Genomic DNA, 15,351 nt, shown 5'->3' with positions numbered 1-15,351 from the left:
GATTTCAATGCTCATGTGGGCAATGACAGTGGGACTTGGAAGGGCGTGATTGGGAGGAATGCCCCCCCCGATCAGAACAGGAGTGTTTTGTTATTGGACTTCTGTGCTCAACACGGATTGTCTCTAACAAACACTTTATTCAAACATAAGGGTATCCATATGTGCACGTGGCACCAGGACACCCTTGGTCGCAGTTCGATGATTGAATTTATAGTTGTATCATCGGATTTGTGGCCTCATGTTCTGGACACTCGATTAAAGAGAGGGGCGGAGCAGTCAACTGATCACCACCTGGTGGTGAGTAGGCTCCGTTGGTGGGGGAAGATGCCAGTCCGACCTGGAAGACCCAAACGTGTTGTGAGGGTTTGTTGGGAACGTCTGGCAGAATCCCCTCTCAGAAGGAGTTTCAACTCCCACCTCCGGCAGAACTACACACATGTCCCGGGGGAGGTGGGGGACATTGAGTCCGAATGGATCATGTTCCGTACCTCCCTTGCTGAGGCGGCAAATCAGAGTTGCGGCCGTAAGGTGGTTGGTGCCTGTCGTGGCGGCAATCCCGGTACTCGCTGGTGGACACCAGTAGTAAGGGATGCCGTAAAGCTGAAGAAGGAGTCCTACCGGGCTTATATAGCCTGTGGGACTCCTGAGAGAGCTGACACGTATTGACTAGCCAAGCGGAATGCAGCCTCGGTGGTCGCCGAGGCAAAGACATGGGCATGGGAAGAGTTCGGTGAGGCCATGGAAGCCGACTTCCAGACCGCTTCGAGGAAATTCTGGTCCACCATCCGGCGTCTCAGGAGGGGAAAGCAGTGCACCACTAACACTGTGTACAGTGAGAATGGGGCGCTGCTGACTTTGACTCGAGACGTCGTGAACCGGTGGGCAGAGTACTTCGAAGACCTCCTCAACTCCACCAACACGCCTTCCTTGGAGGAAGCAGTGTCTGGGGACTCCGAGGTGGGCCCTCCGATCCTTGTGACTGTAGTCACCGAGGTGGTTAAAAAGCTCCTCGGTGGCAAGGCCCCGGGGGTGGATGAGATCCGACCGGAGTTCCTAAAGGCTCTGGATGTTGTGGGGCTGTCCTGGCTGACACGCCTCTGCAACATTGCGTGGTCATCGGGGAGAGTGCCTCTGGATTGGCAGACCGGGGTGGTGGTCCCCCTTTTTAAAAAGGGGGACCGGAGGGTGTGTTCCAACTACAGAGGGATCACACTCCTCAGCCTCCCTGGAAAGGTCTATTCAGGGGTCCTAGAGGGGCGGGTCCGTCGGAAAGTCGAGCCTCAGATTGAGGAGGAACAGTGTGGGTTTCGTCCCGGCCGCTGAACAGTGGACCAGCTCTACACCCTTAGCAGGGTCCTCGAGGGCGCATGGGAATTCGCCCAACCACTCTACATGTGTTTTGTGGACTTGGAGAAAGCTTTTGACCGTGTCCCTCGTGGAGTTCTGTGGAGGGTACTTCGGGAGTATCGGGTACAGGAGCGGCTGATACGGGCCGTTCGGTCCCTATATGACCGATGTCATATAGTCTGGTTCGCATTGCCGGCAGTAAGTCGGAATCGTTTCCAGTGAGGGTTGGGCTCCGCCAAGGCTGCCCTTTGTCACAGATTCTGTTCATAACCTTTATGGACAGAATTTCTAGGCGCAGCCGAAGCGTTGAAGGTTTCCGTTTTGGTGGCCTCAGTATAGCATCTCTGCTTTTTGCAGATGATGTTGTACTGTTGGGGCCTTCAAGTGGAGCTCTCCAACTCTCGCTTGAGCGTTTCGCAGCCGAATGTGAAGCGGCTGCGATGAGAATCAGCACCTCCAAATCTGAGACAATGGTTCTCAGTCGGAAAAGGGTGGAGTGCCCTCTCCGGGTCGGGGAGGAGATTTTGCCTCAAGTGGAGGAGTTTAAGTATCTGGGTGTCTTGTTCACGAGTGAGGGTGTAAGGGAGCGAGAGGTCGACAGGCGGATCGGTGCGGCGTCTGCCGTGATGCGGACTTTGTACCGATCTGTCGTGGTGAAGAAGGAGCTGAGCCAAAAAGCAAAGCTCTCAATCTACCGGTCGATCTATGTCCCAACCCTCATCTATGGTCACGAGCTATGGGTTGTGTCCGAAAGAACGAGATCCCGGATGCAAGCGGCCAAAATGAGCTTTCTCCGTCGGGTGTCCGGGCTCTCCCTTAGAGATAAGGTGAGAAGCTCGGTCATCCGGGAGGGGCTCAAAGTCAAGCCGCTTCTCCTCCACATCGAGAGGAGCCAGATGAGGTGGCTGGGGCATCTGATTAGGATGCCCCTGGGACGCCTCTCTCGTGAGGTGTTCCGGGCATGCCCCACTGGCAGGAGACCCTGGGGACGACCCAGAACACGCTGGAGAGACTATGTCTCCCAGCTGGCATGGGAACGCCTCGGGATCCGCCAGGACGAGCTAGAAGTGGCTGGGGAGAGGGAAGTCTGGGCTTCCCTACTGAAGCTGCTGCCCCAGCGACCCGACCCCGGATAAGCGGCAGAAGATGGATGGATGGAACATTCCTATTTGCTGCACGGTGCCGATAAGTGGGCCAAGATTTGTCTGATATTGTACGCAAATCTACATAAATCTACAGACGAAGATGTTGTGCATAATTGGTGGTTTAAATATTTATTGGATCGTTATTATGAGTATAATTTGATATTTAATCTCGAATTGAAACCGTGAAGACGTAATTTTAATGACTACTTATATCTCGATTTCTGATTTGTATATTATAATGCTAAAATTACAAACCATATCAACACAAAAAAGATTTGGTTCAAACAATTAAAAATGATTTTTCTAATAAAAAAATGTATAGACAAAGTTGAGTTTACCATGCTGGCTTGGGCCTCGGCAGGTGTTCCAATTTTTCATTGTGGTCCCTTTGCAAAATGAATTGCTCACTTCTGTTATCGTCATTTATTAATTTACTCGATAGTCTATATTTCATCTATCTATGCCAGTGGGATTTAGGTCACAGGCAAAATAAGTAAAAGCTCAATCTACCTGTTGCCAATCAAACAAAGGAATAGCTTTGGGTCAAATTAAACAAACAGATTTTTTATATGGACTGATTAAACCATTGCTATATCATAGCACAGTATGTTTAGTCTGACTTTTTTGGTGGGACAGTATGCCATTAGATTTTTCTAGCCAATTATTAATGGGGGTATTGGTGCATTTGACGAATCGAGAAGAGTTGCACATGCTCACTTGGTGCTTTCTGACGTCGACGGTAATGAAAGAAAGTTACAATAGTCAGGTGTTGAATAGGTTTTGTATATTAAAAAAAAGACAAGAAAAACTACGTTGCAACATTCACATAATTTAACGCACATATTACTGACACTAAAAACTGAGGTATCTTCTGTTTGTGTTACAAAAAGACCATTTAAGATTTTGAACAAGTTCAGACACCTTGAAACAGCTGAAATGGTAATGTTTTTAAAATAATACATTGTTCATTAAAGTGGGAAAAATACAGGGGAAAGCAGCATCTCAGTGAGGACAAACCAAAGCATTTTCAGTCAATATAAAAATTAAATACTGTTCATAAAATTAGATATTCATCTTGTCACCAATCAATGAAATGCAGTACTTTTTTTTCCACAAGAGCCAGCCGAACTTGAACAATATTGCCTTTTAGTTGACTGATTTAAAGTAAAGGTTGTAGTAGTCGAACACTGTGATTATTAAGACATCGAGATAAAATGAAATGAATAAAATGTGAGAACAGAAAGACACAAATTCCCACTATCACATTATTCAGTAATTTGCATACTGTGGTTCCTCGAACGCTGACTTAATAACATAACGAACATATTTAAAACATAAAATGGTGGTAATGTAAACAAATTACAGTAAGTGAAAATCATGGGACTGTTATTTTTAGCACTAATGACATTTGCAATTATAAACAAACAAACAAACATTTTCTGTAGAGGTTCCTGGTGTAGTTGCTTCAAGTTCTTCCAACTCCAAACACATCAGATCATTAGAGTGAGGCATGAATTGTAGCATGAGAGAGAAAAATCATTTCCACTGCTCTACATTGTCCATGTAGTCCTCCATGGTACCGCTTTCATCCATTTGCCACCAGTCTGGAAGGAGAGCGTCAGAATCCACATCCCTGTTTTCCTCAACAAGTTCTAGCGAGTAATTTTCAGTCACAAGGGGTGCCACGGTCATCTTCTGCTGGTGTGCTTGCTTGGTGGCGAGCCTTCCTCGGCGTCGCCTCCTCTCCTGTTGCCGCCTCTCCCTGGCCTGTTTGCGCTCCCGCTGCCGTGCAAATTGGAAACGTTGTAGGAAGAGATCTCGGGCGTACTCGTAGAGTTCCACGTCCCAGCGGTTGAGTCGACGGATTTTGCGCTCAGTCTCAGCGGGCACGTCCACGCCGGAAGCCCTCGTGCCATTGATCTGCGTGAAGGGAGCGATGAAAGCCAAATCGAAGGTGCGCTCGAACAGATACTGGGTTTTGCGCTGGTACTCAGTCAGGCCATAGAAGGCCATGCCACGCAGGTTCCGTTTGGCGCTCTCAAGCAGCACGGCCCAGCGCTCGTCCTCATTCATGGTCGAGACGTTGTAGCAGCCAACCAAGCTCAGGTCGGCCAGCATGCGTGTCTGTCGGTTGTTGGCCAGATTGTAAGGGCAGTCGGTGAACTCCTGCAGGGAACAGCCAGACCAGTCGTCACCTGCGTAGCAGCTGGGCAGCTCGGACAATGTCGGTGAGCGGCCGTCGCACACGTGCAGGGAAGCCTTCCAGGTGGCGCCGCGCTGGACGTGACGCCACTCGCTGAGGTAGCGTAACACCGGGTCTCTCAGGATGGTTATGTAGTAATAGTTCCTACTGGAGAGAGGAGAAAGTCAAGCCTTACTTAGGATATTCTCCATCCATCTATTTTCTTATTAGTAGAGACAACCATTCACACTCACACCGGTGGGTTATTGAAAGCAAATGTCACCAACTTTTGGTGACATTTGACATTCAACAACTGCAAATTTCCCCATTGAGGGACGAATAAAGGTTTTCTGATTCTGATTTTTTTAAACCAAGGGCTACCTGTTTGTTACACTTGTGAAACACAAATAACTGCTGAAATTATTTGGCAGACAGTGGGAGGTCTGAACAAGTAATCAAATTCAATTCAACATCACAATTGCATCGATCGCAATGTTATGTGCAGTATATTTCGTATGTATTTTATTGTGATTAAATTGTTTGATTGCAATCTAAATATTTCCATATCGTTGTTTCAGGTAAGGGCGGACAGTAATCGACCAGTGAACAAATTCCACATCACAGGGCAGAGTTTGATTCTAGCTTCGGCCTTCTTTGCAAGCATGGATTGTCCCATGGTTTACTCCCACATTCCAAAAAAACATGCACGGCAGATTAATCGAACACTCTCAATGATTATGAGCAAATGATTGTTCGTCCTATGTGTGCCATCAGCTGGCAACCAGTTCAGGGTGGACCTTGCCTCTCACCGAAGACAGCCGGGATAGGCTCCGGCATGCCTGTGACCCTAATGAGGGTAAGGGCATTTGAAGGTGGATGTGATAAAACTACAAATGTTATTTTTTTGCAATCAGCTTTGTGGTTTATATCACATTTATTTGGTAGAATTTTGGGAAGCTCTTGGCGTGACTAATCCTCAGATAAAGGTCGGTGTGTAACAACCATAAATGAAATTGATAACCAATGTATCTTTTTTTTTGTGTGTCTATTTTTCTAAATCCTTTAGACTATAACTCCTACCCCAAAGGGGTAATAAAAATGCAACCGACTCATGCGTGTTTTTGTTTGCCAATCTGAAAGATTTAAATTTGTTTTTCCAACAGAGTTGCAATATATGTCATAAAATAGAATTTGATTTTTTTTGGAAGGAATTTATTGTGGTCTCTTTTTTTAACATCTCAAAACCTAGTTTATGAGCTGGGGTGTCAAAGCTTTTCATATTCACTGTACCAATACTAGAACAGCATTGTATTATATGAGCGGATTCCTCAGTCTACCTCAGTACAGTTTTGGGCACCTCCTGGGAATCCATCCGCGATGGGACACAGCGTGTCAGCTCAGTCCAGTCAGCGTGGAGGCCGCAGCTCCAGCCGGTGGAGAACCTGGAGAAGAGCCACGTTTCTTTCTTGCCCGGACGGTAGCAGGTACACTTCTTTTGGCCAGCGTGGCAGTCGCACGGCCGCTCCAGCTGGATGTTCCGCACTAGATGTCGGCCGAATGTGGTGCCGCCTGTCTTCTGGATATGTAGAAATACAATGACATCATCTCCCTTTATGTTGAAGTCCACAGCACGGTTCAGGTCTGCCTTTGTGAAGTGGAAGCGAGGGATAAAGCGTACTAAGGCGCCATCTTCTGCAATGTATGGATCCCGTTTTTCTCGGATGTCACCACCACCATTTCGGGAATCTGCGGTGCCAGCCATATGGAGCCAGGACCCAAACTGGTGGAGCATTTGGCACTCGGTCCTACTCGGACAAACATACTGGATCATGATGACACCAAAGATCAACGCCATGAGCAGGACCACCAGCAGCTTGTGTTGGCTGATGGACTTGTCATCCATTTTTTAAGGGGCGAGCAGAAGAACATCACTCATGTGAAACAGCTCGAATAAGCGAACTAAGCAGTCCCCACAACGCAACGACAAAGCGTCAGGGCAAAAAGCAGAGAAACGTAAATCATTTTTCTCAAGAAAAATCCCAGGACAGGCCAAAGATACAGAAAGCAGAAACAGAGTAAATGTCTTGGATGTTAAATAGATCACCTTGACGAGGTGAACAAGACAATTTAGTTTGTGCTTTCCAAAAAAACATATATACGCTTCACTGAATTTTGCCCATGCCTTGCAGCGCGTGTTTCAATTTGTACGTAGTTTCCACGGACACTCGTGTCATTGAATCAAAGAACGGCTGAAAACGCCTTGCCTCTTCGTTGTCCTGGAGGAAAAATCCACACTCGTGGATCTGTGGCGTCACAGGTGCGCACTCTTTAGATCCACGGGGAAAAATAACGACACCACCAAACAATAACAACGAATCCCACAGCGAGGTCGGTGGCTAACGTTTCTTAGCCTCGTCGAAGAAACACCACATGAGAATTTCATCCGCCACCGAAAACACGAATGACAAACAAATATATCAGCACCATCATCATCAAGTTGTAGTGTTCGTTCAATTCATCAAGTCACGATTTCTTGGTCGCCATAAACTAAATGGGGTTCTTGAGTCACCAACGACCGATTTCTGACCTTTCTTCCCAGAAGCCTCTGCGCTGATTTTGTCGTGAAATGGCGCCATCGTACGTTCGAAATGGGCGGTGTGGACACAAACAGAATGAAAACACGACGATATGTTGTTTTTCCACCGTCTCGAGGCGTTGCAGGAGCTGGGAGGGCCGGCTGTCCCCCAGCTCGACGTCATGCCTCAAGGCTGCGTACCTCTTGTGTTCCGTGAGGGTGGTCTGCCTCAGGATTTCCTGTTTCAGGGCAGAGTAAGGATTTTCAGCCGGAGGACCGAAGATGACTCGCCGCACACGGCCAGCCAACTCCGGAGTGAGGGCAGCGATCGCATAGTGGAATTTGGTGGCCTCCACGGTTGACGAATTGGGAGTCAACCACTTGGAACCAGAGCTCCATGTCGTGTGCCAAGGAGGAGGGGGGGGGGGGTTGAGGGAGACGGCGGAAATCTGGTCTCTTTCCATTCGGAGAGTTGATTGGGCTGAGGAGGAGGGGAAAATGCTCCTGGCTGGCTCGCCAATAAAGAGTTTGATGTTTCTCTTTATTTGTAAGTAGGTTCGTTGTCAGATCTCCCAGGCAGGTGACGCGCAGACCTTGATCGTGGCGTGGAGTCGAGCAAGTCGTGCTGTGAAACTCCGTGCGATGCTGAGCAGGTCTCTGCGAGCGGTGTGTCTGTCTGAGTCCGAGATGAGTCTGATTCTCTCTGTCCCACGACAGCTGCTTTTATACCATTTTCAAGCGTGTGATATGCGTCAGGGTGAGACGCACATCAAGGAGATCATAGATTTGAAAGGCATTAAAGCGGCGGTGCGCACCGGTGACGCCACAAAAACACGACATGTTGGTTTTTTTCATGCGTGTATATAGTGGACAACCTTTTACCGAACATCTCCATCTTTATTAAATTCATAGAGTTGCTTGTTCTGTAGCCACAAGGGGACATAAGCCAGTGTCTTCTTGTGCCGGTCCCAAGCTCGCATAAATACAGAGTGTTGTGTCAGGAAGGGCATCCGACGTAAAAGCTTGGCCAAAACAAACATGCAAATCAAACCTCTGAAGATGGTGGACACTGATTCGCTGTGGCGACCCCTTGAAGGGAAAAGCCAAAAGGAAAAGAAGATTGGCAGTGGTGCACAACCAAAGACATTTTTCGAGCTAGTTGAGGTTTTGGGATAGGGACTTCTCTGATTCGCAGTAGCGACCCCTTGAAAGGAAAAGCCGAAAGGAATAGAAGGGTCAATATAATGTATTAATAATATTATTTATATAATTATATAACGTCAAACGTCATGAGCCGAAATAGCTCAGTTGGGAGAGCGTTAGACTGAAGATCTAAAGGTCCCTGGTTCGATCCCGGGTTTCGGCATTTTGATACACCACGACCATGGGGGCGGGACTTTCTGAAACAGTCCACTTCTGGTTTCAAATTGAAGTACACTTTAAATCATTTTATTTGTGTTTTGCATTTGACTAAAAATATACTGCGTCATTTGGGTATTTTAGATGCTATAAAACGTTTTTCTGATGTCAGTTAGGAAACCAAAAAGTCAGGTCGGTTGTCCTTTAAATTACAACAGTTTTATTTGTTTATCCATCCATACATTGTGGTGAAAAAAAACTGTACATTATTTAGTTTTGTGAACGTTTTTTTTTCTACAAAACATCATCCCTTGGTGCCCTTAAAAATTAACCAATAATGTTAATATAATATTGCTCCCAGTGCTGTTGTGCATCGTTCCGTGAAATACGTACATTTAAATTATCGCTCCGAATGACTATTCTTGAAACGTCAGAGCGTACGTCACTGGTGGGACACATGTCAAAGATTGTCTATACAAAGGAGGATGATCCACACAAACAAAATGGGGAAAATATAGGTCATGGCACGCTCAAACATCATATGGGAAGTGTCATGGACTTGCTTCTGGCCATTGGTTACCAGATAATTATATACATAAAATATCTTTACAGTAGTGACTCTAGAATTGTATTATGTGTACGTGCATTTCATGTGTTTGGTACATTTTTATTTTTAGTCTGTCCATGAATGCAAATAATAAATGTAATCTCTGATGAGTCGAAGCAATTAATGTCGACAGTATGATGTATTTTGTTGAAATAATTTGTTTTTGCTCCCCCCCCCCCTCCCCCGATTTTATAAAGACACCTTGAAGAAGGGGTGACCGGGCTGTCATTTAATTCTCAGTCTATTAGCACCACAAGATTTTGGACTTGGTCTGTTATTATTAAAACAGTAACTCCAACTTTTTACTAACAGGGGAATCCACAGAGAGACTGATATTATTGAGACATTTATTGGCAGCGTTTCCTTGTCTGTATGGGTTACTATGACCCTACGTTGGAAATCTTGGCCCAACCCAAAGTGCTCGGTATGAATAACCCAGCATTGGGATTGGCTCCAGCACCCTCCGCGACCCTCATGAGGAATAAGCGGTATGGAAAATGGATGGATGGATGGTTGGTTCCTTGAGGACCCAATACTGGGTTAGGCTATTTCACACAGTTTTGCCGAGCTTTAACCCAACAGGTCTAAATAGTTTACGTTGCCTTAATGATGATGGTGAGTGTTTTTATATTCTAAGTGATTGAAACATATTCGACCTTTGTGGATAATGTAAACTTCTGCTCGATTGACATCTTAAATGTATCCGAGTGGGCTGTCTGCTGTGTCTGTTTATGCCTTTGCACGTTGTACTTGCGTAACAGTTGAAATGTTGAACTGACTAAGCCGAATCGTCGGGTCTCCGCCCTTGCTCTGAAACTAATGGCCAAACGTGCTTATTTTGTAAGCCTTTTCTAAACAACACGCACTGAGATGTGCTGATTTCGGTTCGCTGCATTTCGTTTTAAAACATTACGACTGGCCTCCCCTTCTACCATGGAGTTGGACCGGCGACTATTGCTTACTCACTGCGCCGTGCACGCCCTCTCCATGGCGGCGGGGTTGCTGGTGGTCGTCCCGATGGCCCTTAACGGCTCTGCGTTCAAAGGCCGATGCGCTCTCTTCTCTAGCGGCTACTGGAGGACAGAAGGTGGCCTGCAACCGGAGCCTGGTGTGCGGGAGGCAGGGGGCGTCGCACGCCTTTTTGTCCAGCAGTGGGGACCGCCGGCGGCATGCCAGTTCGCTACCTTCGTGGGGATTTTTACGGTGCTGTACGGAGCAGCACAGGGATGGAGATGTCTCTTCTACCTCCACGGACGGCATGACGAGTTAGTGGACGCAACACACCACATGAATAAACAACACGCGTTTGCGAGCTATAAGGGATTATGGTAACTGCCACACTTCGCAGTGACCCAGATATGAGGGAAATGTTACAGGAGTAGTGCAAGTGATGAAATATACTACATTGCACCGAACATGCTTGTGTTGCATTTTTTAAGTGTTGCAAGTTGCTCAAGTAACATCTGAAGAGCACAATTTTCACCCTCACAGGACAGACAGCACGCCAACACTGTTTCCACTTATTTATTTATGTATTGCTGTGATAATATAGTCTTGTTTTTCAAACATTTTCAATCTTTCCAAGAGCAAAGGCATGATTTTTGGATAAAAAGTTAAATTTTTATGGAAATAAAGTTGCTTTGAAACGATAAATTAATGATGTTAAAGTTCAACAAGGGGCAAAACTCATATTTTAGCAAGTGAATTTAATCTATGATCATATGTTATTATATGTTAGTCTTTTAGCTGAGGGAACATGTCTGTATATGTTGTAAAATAAAATAAAAATATTATTACCATTTTGTGTTTGGGAGCCTTTTACTGAGCGAGTTGCTTGTTCTGTAGCCACAAAGGGACATAAGTCTTCTTGTGCTGGTCCCAAGCCCGGATAAATACAGAGGGTTGTGTCAGGAAGGGCATCTGACGTAAAAGCTGGGCCAAAACAAACATGCGTATCATACGTCTGAAGATGGAGGTTACTGATTCGCTGTGGCGACCCCTTGAAGGGAAAAGCCGAAAGGAAAAGAAGATGCGTGGATGTCAGACTTTGGTGATGATACTTCACAATGTATTGATGATTTTTAATTGACCCCAAGCCAATATGGAGGATTTTTCCCCATTTGTTTTGTACACTTGTCATTTGCAGTGGAAAAAAAATCTATTTATTATGACACAAAGATTTATTGCATATAATTTATGCATATTTAAGTACTAAGAGTTTAGTTTGAGATCAACTGGCAGATTTGTGCATGTGGTGCATGCAGTAGCCATGTCACTATACATAAATTACCATTATCCTTGTGTTGACATTTCCATGTAGTCTGGTTGTTGCATGAAATTGTTAGATTGGCATATTTTCCATACATACAGTTACTTGTATGTGGGTATTCAATTATGATATGTTGGCTTGCAATTGGTACAAAATAATTTCGTCGATATTTTTTCACCCTAATATATTGTTTTAAGTTTTCATCAAATTCTCTTGTGAACATTTCTTGTGCAGCACTTTATTTTCATCCTTCTTGACGGTGCTGCTGAGTGTGTGTATGCTGTTTCTGTCGGGTGGCGCTAGCGTCATCTTGTCCCTGGGCCTAGCCTCATGGTGCGACACAGTGACCAACAATAACACGGAACCTTTTAGGTGGGTCTCATACTTTAGTGTTTTACTATTGTTATTTGCTAAAACTGAAGATCATTTTCATTTCATGGGGTCCAGCTGCGCGGCGTCCCAATCAGTTCCGCTATATCTTGATGTGGACACATCTTCCTTCTACACGGAGCTCAGTCTGGCGCAGGTAAGGGCACTCACTGAACTAAAATGGGGGATCCAAGTGGGGCATTTCACTGCTGAAGATGGGAGCTGCAAGTTTTGCAAGTTAAACAAAATGAAAACTATGCAACTGTGATATCTAAATTCAACTACAGTAATTTGTCACAAATATAAACCCCATAAACTACGACAGCAAGTATGCTAAACATGATTTAAATTCAGCTCCACCAGTTGCCAACTGAATGTAACCAAGACTCAAGCAATTTGCCAAAACAATCTTAACCCGGCTATTTAACAGAATTAGGGCATTTAGTACTATAAACTCTGTCCTAGATTTTCCCCAAATTGCCCGTTTTTTTTTTCTCGTTAATCCGAGTTTGACTCATACGGGATTACCCCATATTTGAGTGAGTCTTGTCTTTGTGCTCAGGCTTCGCTGTGGTTTGTGACGCTTTTGTGGTTGCTCCAGTCTACCTTGGCCTTCATGCGTCTGTACCATTCGCATAATGGGCCGTGCCTCCTGCGAGAAAAGGAACTTCTTCTGAGGGATGCCCAGTCCGAAGGCTCCCCATCGACTCCTCCGTCTTCCCCAGAAACTCCCACCATCATGGTCTGACTTTCTAAGGAGACCTTAAAGCAGGGGTCGGGAACCTTTTTGACTAAGAGAGCCATAAAAGTAAAATATTTAGAAATGTTTTTCAGCAAACGCTCGCGTGCGCGCGCACACGCACACACGCGCGGCCACTTTTCAACAAAATATCAGAATGCATTATTTAAAATAACTTTATGATAGTACTCACTTAACATGGATGGTTTTCCGTTCCTCGTGTTCGGTAAAAATCCAGGAAAACGATCGGAATGATATTCAATTTGCCGGTCCAGAGGCGAAGTTACTGCTAGCTCGCCTGCACACGGCTCATAATCTTCCGCACTTGCTATCTGCAATCGACTTCTCGCAGAAGTGTGTCGATGCTAACGTTAACGTGGGGCTTGTTAAAATGTCACTGACATTCGACTGTTTCATCGATGGTATTGTTTCATTGCAAATTAGAATCAGAACATTTTCTCTCCTCTAATGCTCCGGGGCATTCACGCTGAAGTGCACTAGTTGGGCTCAAAGGGGCGTTTACCTGTTTCAACATGACGGCCACTATCATCCAATTAACATGGCGCTTTTGGCAATTGTAGGTCAGTGTCATCCAATCAAAATTGCGCTTTCCGCCAACTGCCGCCCCAACGGGAAATGAAACGAAACGAAAAATTAAATACATATTTTAGTTTTATCGGCGAGCCATATGCAATCATCAAAAGAGCCATATATGGCTCGCGAGCCATAGGTTCCCGACCCCTGCCTTAAAGGAAGCTGACAGGTTTCTTTTTTGTATATATCATGTGTGAAAAAGCCCATCAAATTTCATTATATGGTCCTGTTTGTTTCTATGTACAATAATGTATTGTTACATTGATGTAGCTCTGCTTGGATTTGGAGAATCACTTATCTCTGGATCATTGTAGCAGTATACACAGATATATAATTCTAATATATATATATATATATATATATATATATATATATATATATATATATATATATATATATATATATATATATATATATATATATATATATTTTTTTAAAATGAACAAATTATGTAATTCATTGTAAAACATTAGAAATGGCATGGCAATCTCAATGGAAAGAATTGCTCAAATTCTTTTTCCTTGCCGGGTAGAGTATTTGCCTGGCCACTTGTTGCCAAGCACATTTTGTGGGGCTCTATATGTCCCTGTATGACATATTATTATTATTATAATATTCTACACGTTTTTTTTTATTTTGTCAGTGAATTGTTGTGGTGTATTAAATATAAAAAGCAGTGTATTTAAACATTAAAAACAGCACCATATGCTGTAGGCGGGGGCACTTTGCGATCACAGCTGATGTAAAGTCCCACAGTCCAAGTGGTCGAATTACCGGTAAATGTCTTCAATCATGCCAACAGTGTTTTCTTATGTTTACCTATCCTTTGAATTTGCGTAGCATATTACGACATCATCATCATTCTTGAGCTTGTGATGTCACTACCTATAGAATGATAATGATGTTCCTATCACGTGTCTACATTATATGTAATGTGCATGTTTGTTTAAGGAAGAGTTTGCACTTTTTATCTTCTTGTCATGGAAGAAATTGTGTGGCGTGATGTCCAACTGTTCAGACGTAGCACTCCGATGCTTTTGCAGTAGACCATGTGAAGTGGTGAGAGTGACTGAGCATGTACAGTGAAACAGTCTAACTGTGTGCACATGAAGCCTCTCCCCTCACCCTCGTAGTTGTTTCGTCATGTGACAACAACAAAAAAGCACAACTGTCCATGTGTCTGCCAATGAAGTTTTTTTTTAATAATATTGATACTGTTGGTGTGGATGCCACCACTGTAAATGATGTCACAGATGAAACTGTCCATGTTGAAGTTTGTGTGGAACCTGGACAGGTCTGCACACACCAATTTTGTTGAGTAACAAATGATGCAAAGTTGAACTTGTGATGACAAAGAGACAGTGGAGTGAGAAATCTGAAGAAAGCAGTTCGTCATTTTTTGTACATTCTAACTTAGTAAATAATAACCACCAATGTGTAGTTTCTACCTCTTGTATTTGTTTGTGTTCCAGAATGCTCCAGGTTTTTCAATGTTATCATCAAATAAGGATTTTATTTTAAAAGAAATGTGGTTTTTCTTTTTGATTTATAGAGAACATATACCTAAAATTGACAACTTGTCATTTTTTTGTGATCCATCGAAAATATGGTTTTTCAAATATTTTTGTGTTTTCTTTACATTTATATTGTAAACAGCACAACATCCAAGGTCAAGAGTTTACTCAAGTTCAATTGTATTTATTTAAATAATAGTAATTATTAAAAGATTTGTCATACCAACAAATTTGAATATCGTTGAAAATGTCTATTTTGGTAGTTCAATTTCAAAAGGTGACGGTCATATTTATAAGAGACACAGTGAAATTATTGCTTTTGTTATTTTTTTATTAAATCATTTTAAGAAAGTGAAATGTTACAAAATCATCAGTCAGAGTAATCAGCATCAGAGTAAGCATTCAATAAAGAAATGAGAAGCAACAAAACACAATTAGGAAAAATATTATACACTTCTACTTTAAAGACATCTTACACAGTGTTTTTCTTTCCAACTTTAGAATAAGTACATTAAGCACTGCTACCGTGTTTATGAAAATATATTTTATTCATTCATTCGTTCGAATAGAATAGATGAAAGAAATTCACAACACATTCGAGACGTAGTTAGTTTTATAACCGCATAGGGGCAGGAAACATTTCAAACTTGT

General features: G+C 43.8%; 2 protein-coding genes and 1 non-coding gene across 8 annotated transcripts; 2 read left to right on the top strand and 1 right to left on the bottom strand.

The window, feature by feature from the left end:
• Positions 1-3,254: 3,254 nt before the first annotated feature.
• On the bottom strand, positions 3,255-9,810 carry hs6st2 (heparan sulfate 6-O-sulfotransferase 2). Of its 6 annotated transcripts, XM_088989742.1 has the most exons (4): positions 7,451-9,808; positions 6,353-6,479; positions 6,012-6,250; positions 3,255-4,842 (listed from the first exon to the last, which is right to left on the bottom strand). In XM_088989742.1, exons 1-4 carry the CDS (start codon positions 7,711-7,713, stop codon positions 4,029-4,031), a joined length of 1,443 nt encoding a protein of 480 aa, XP_088845868.1. In that variant the 5' UTR covers positions 7,714-9,808; the 3' UTR covers positions 3,255-4,028. The 6 variants fall into 6 exon arrangements, with proteins under 6 accessions (XP_088845868.1, XP_088845866.1, XP_088845865.1 ...); XM_088989740.1 differs by having other exon boundaries at positions 3,255-4,839; positions 6,012-6,479; positions 7,451-9,810; XM_088989739.1 differs by having other exon boundaries at positions 6,012-6,479; positions 7,451-9,807.
• Positions 8,543-8,615, top strand: trnaf-gaa (transfer RNA phenylalanine (anticodon GAA)). The gene has a single exon. It is a non-coding gene; the product is annotated as a tRNA-Phe (tRNA).
• A 45-nt stretch (positions 9,811-9,855) lies between the features above and the next one.
• Positions 9,856-13,513, top strand: LOC148901751 (transmembrane protein 179). The gene is made up of 4 exons (XM_088989746.1): positions 9,856-10,480; positions 11,719-11,856; positions 11,932-12,010; positions 12,416-13,513. Exons 1-4 carry the CDS (start codon positions 10,149-10,151, stop codon positions 12,599-12,601), a joined length of 735 nt encoding a protein of 244 aa, XP_088845872.1. The 5' UTR covers positions 9,856-10,148; the 3' UTR covers positions 12,602-13,513.
• The last annotated feature ends 1,838 nt before the right edge of the window (positions 13,514-15,351 follow it).

The sequence above is a fragment of the Hippocampus bargibanti genome, linkage group LG02 (genome assembly GCF_051943395.1).
Source record: "Hippocampus bargibanti isolate YZ-2025 linkage group LG02, ASM5194339v1, whole genome shotgun sequence".
Taxonomy (NCBI): Eukaryota; Metazoa; Chordata; class Actinopteri; order Syngnathiformes; family Syngnathidae; genus Hippocampus; species Hippocampus bargibanti.
Note: the sequence above shows the minus strand (reverse complement) of the source record. Positions and strands in the feature narration are given on the sequence as shown.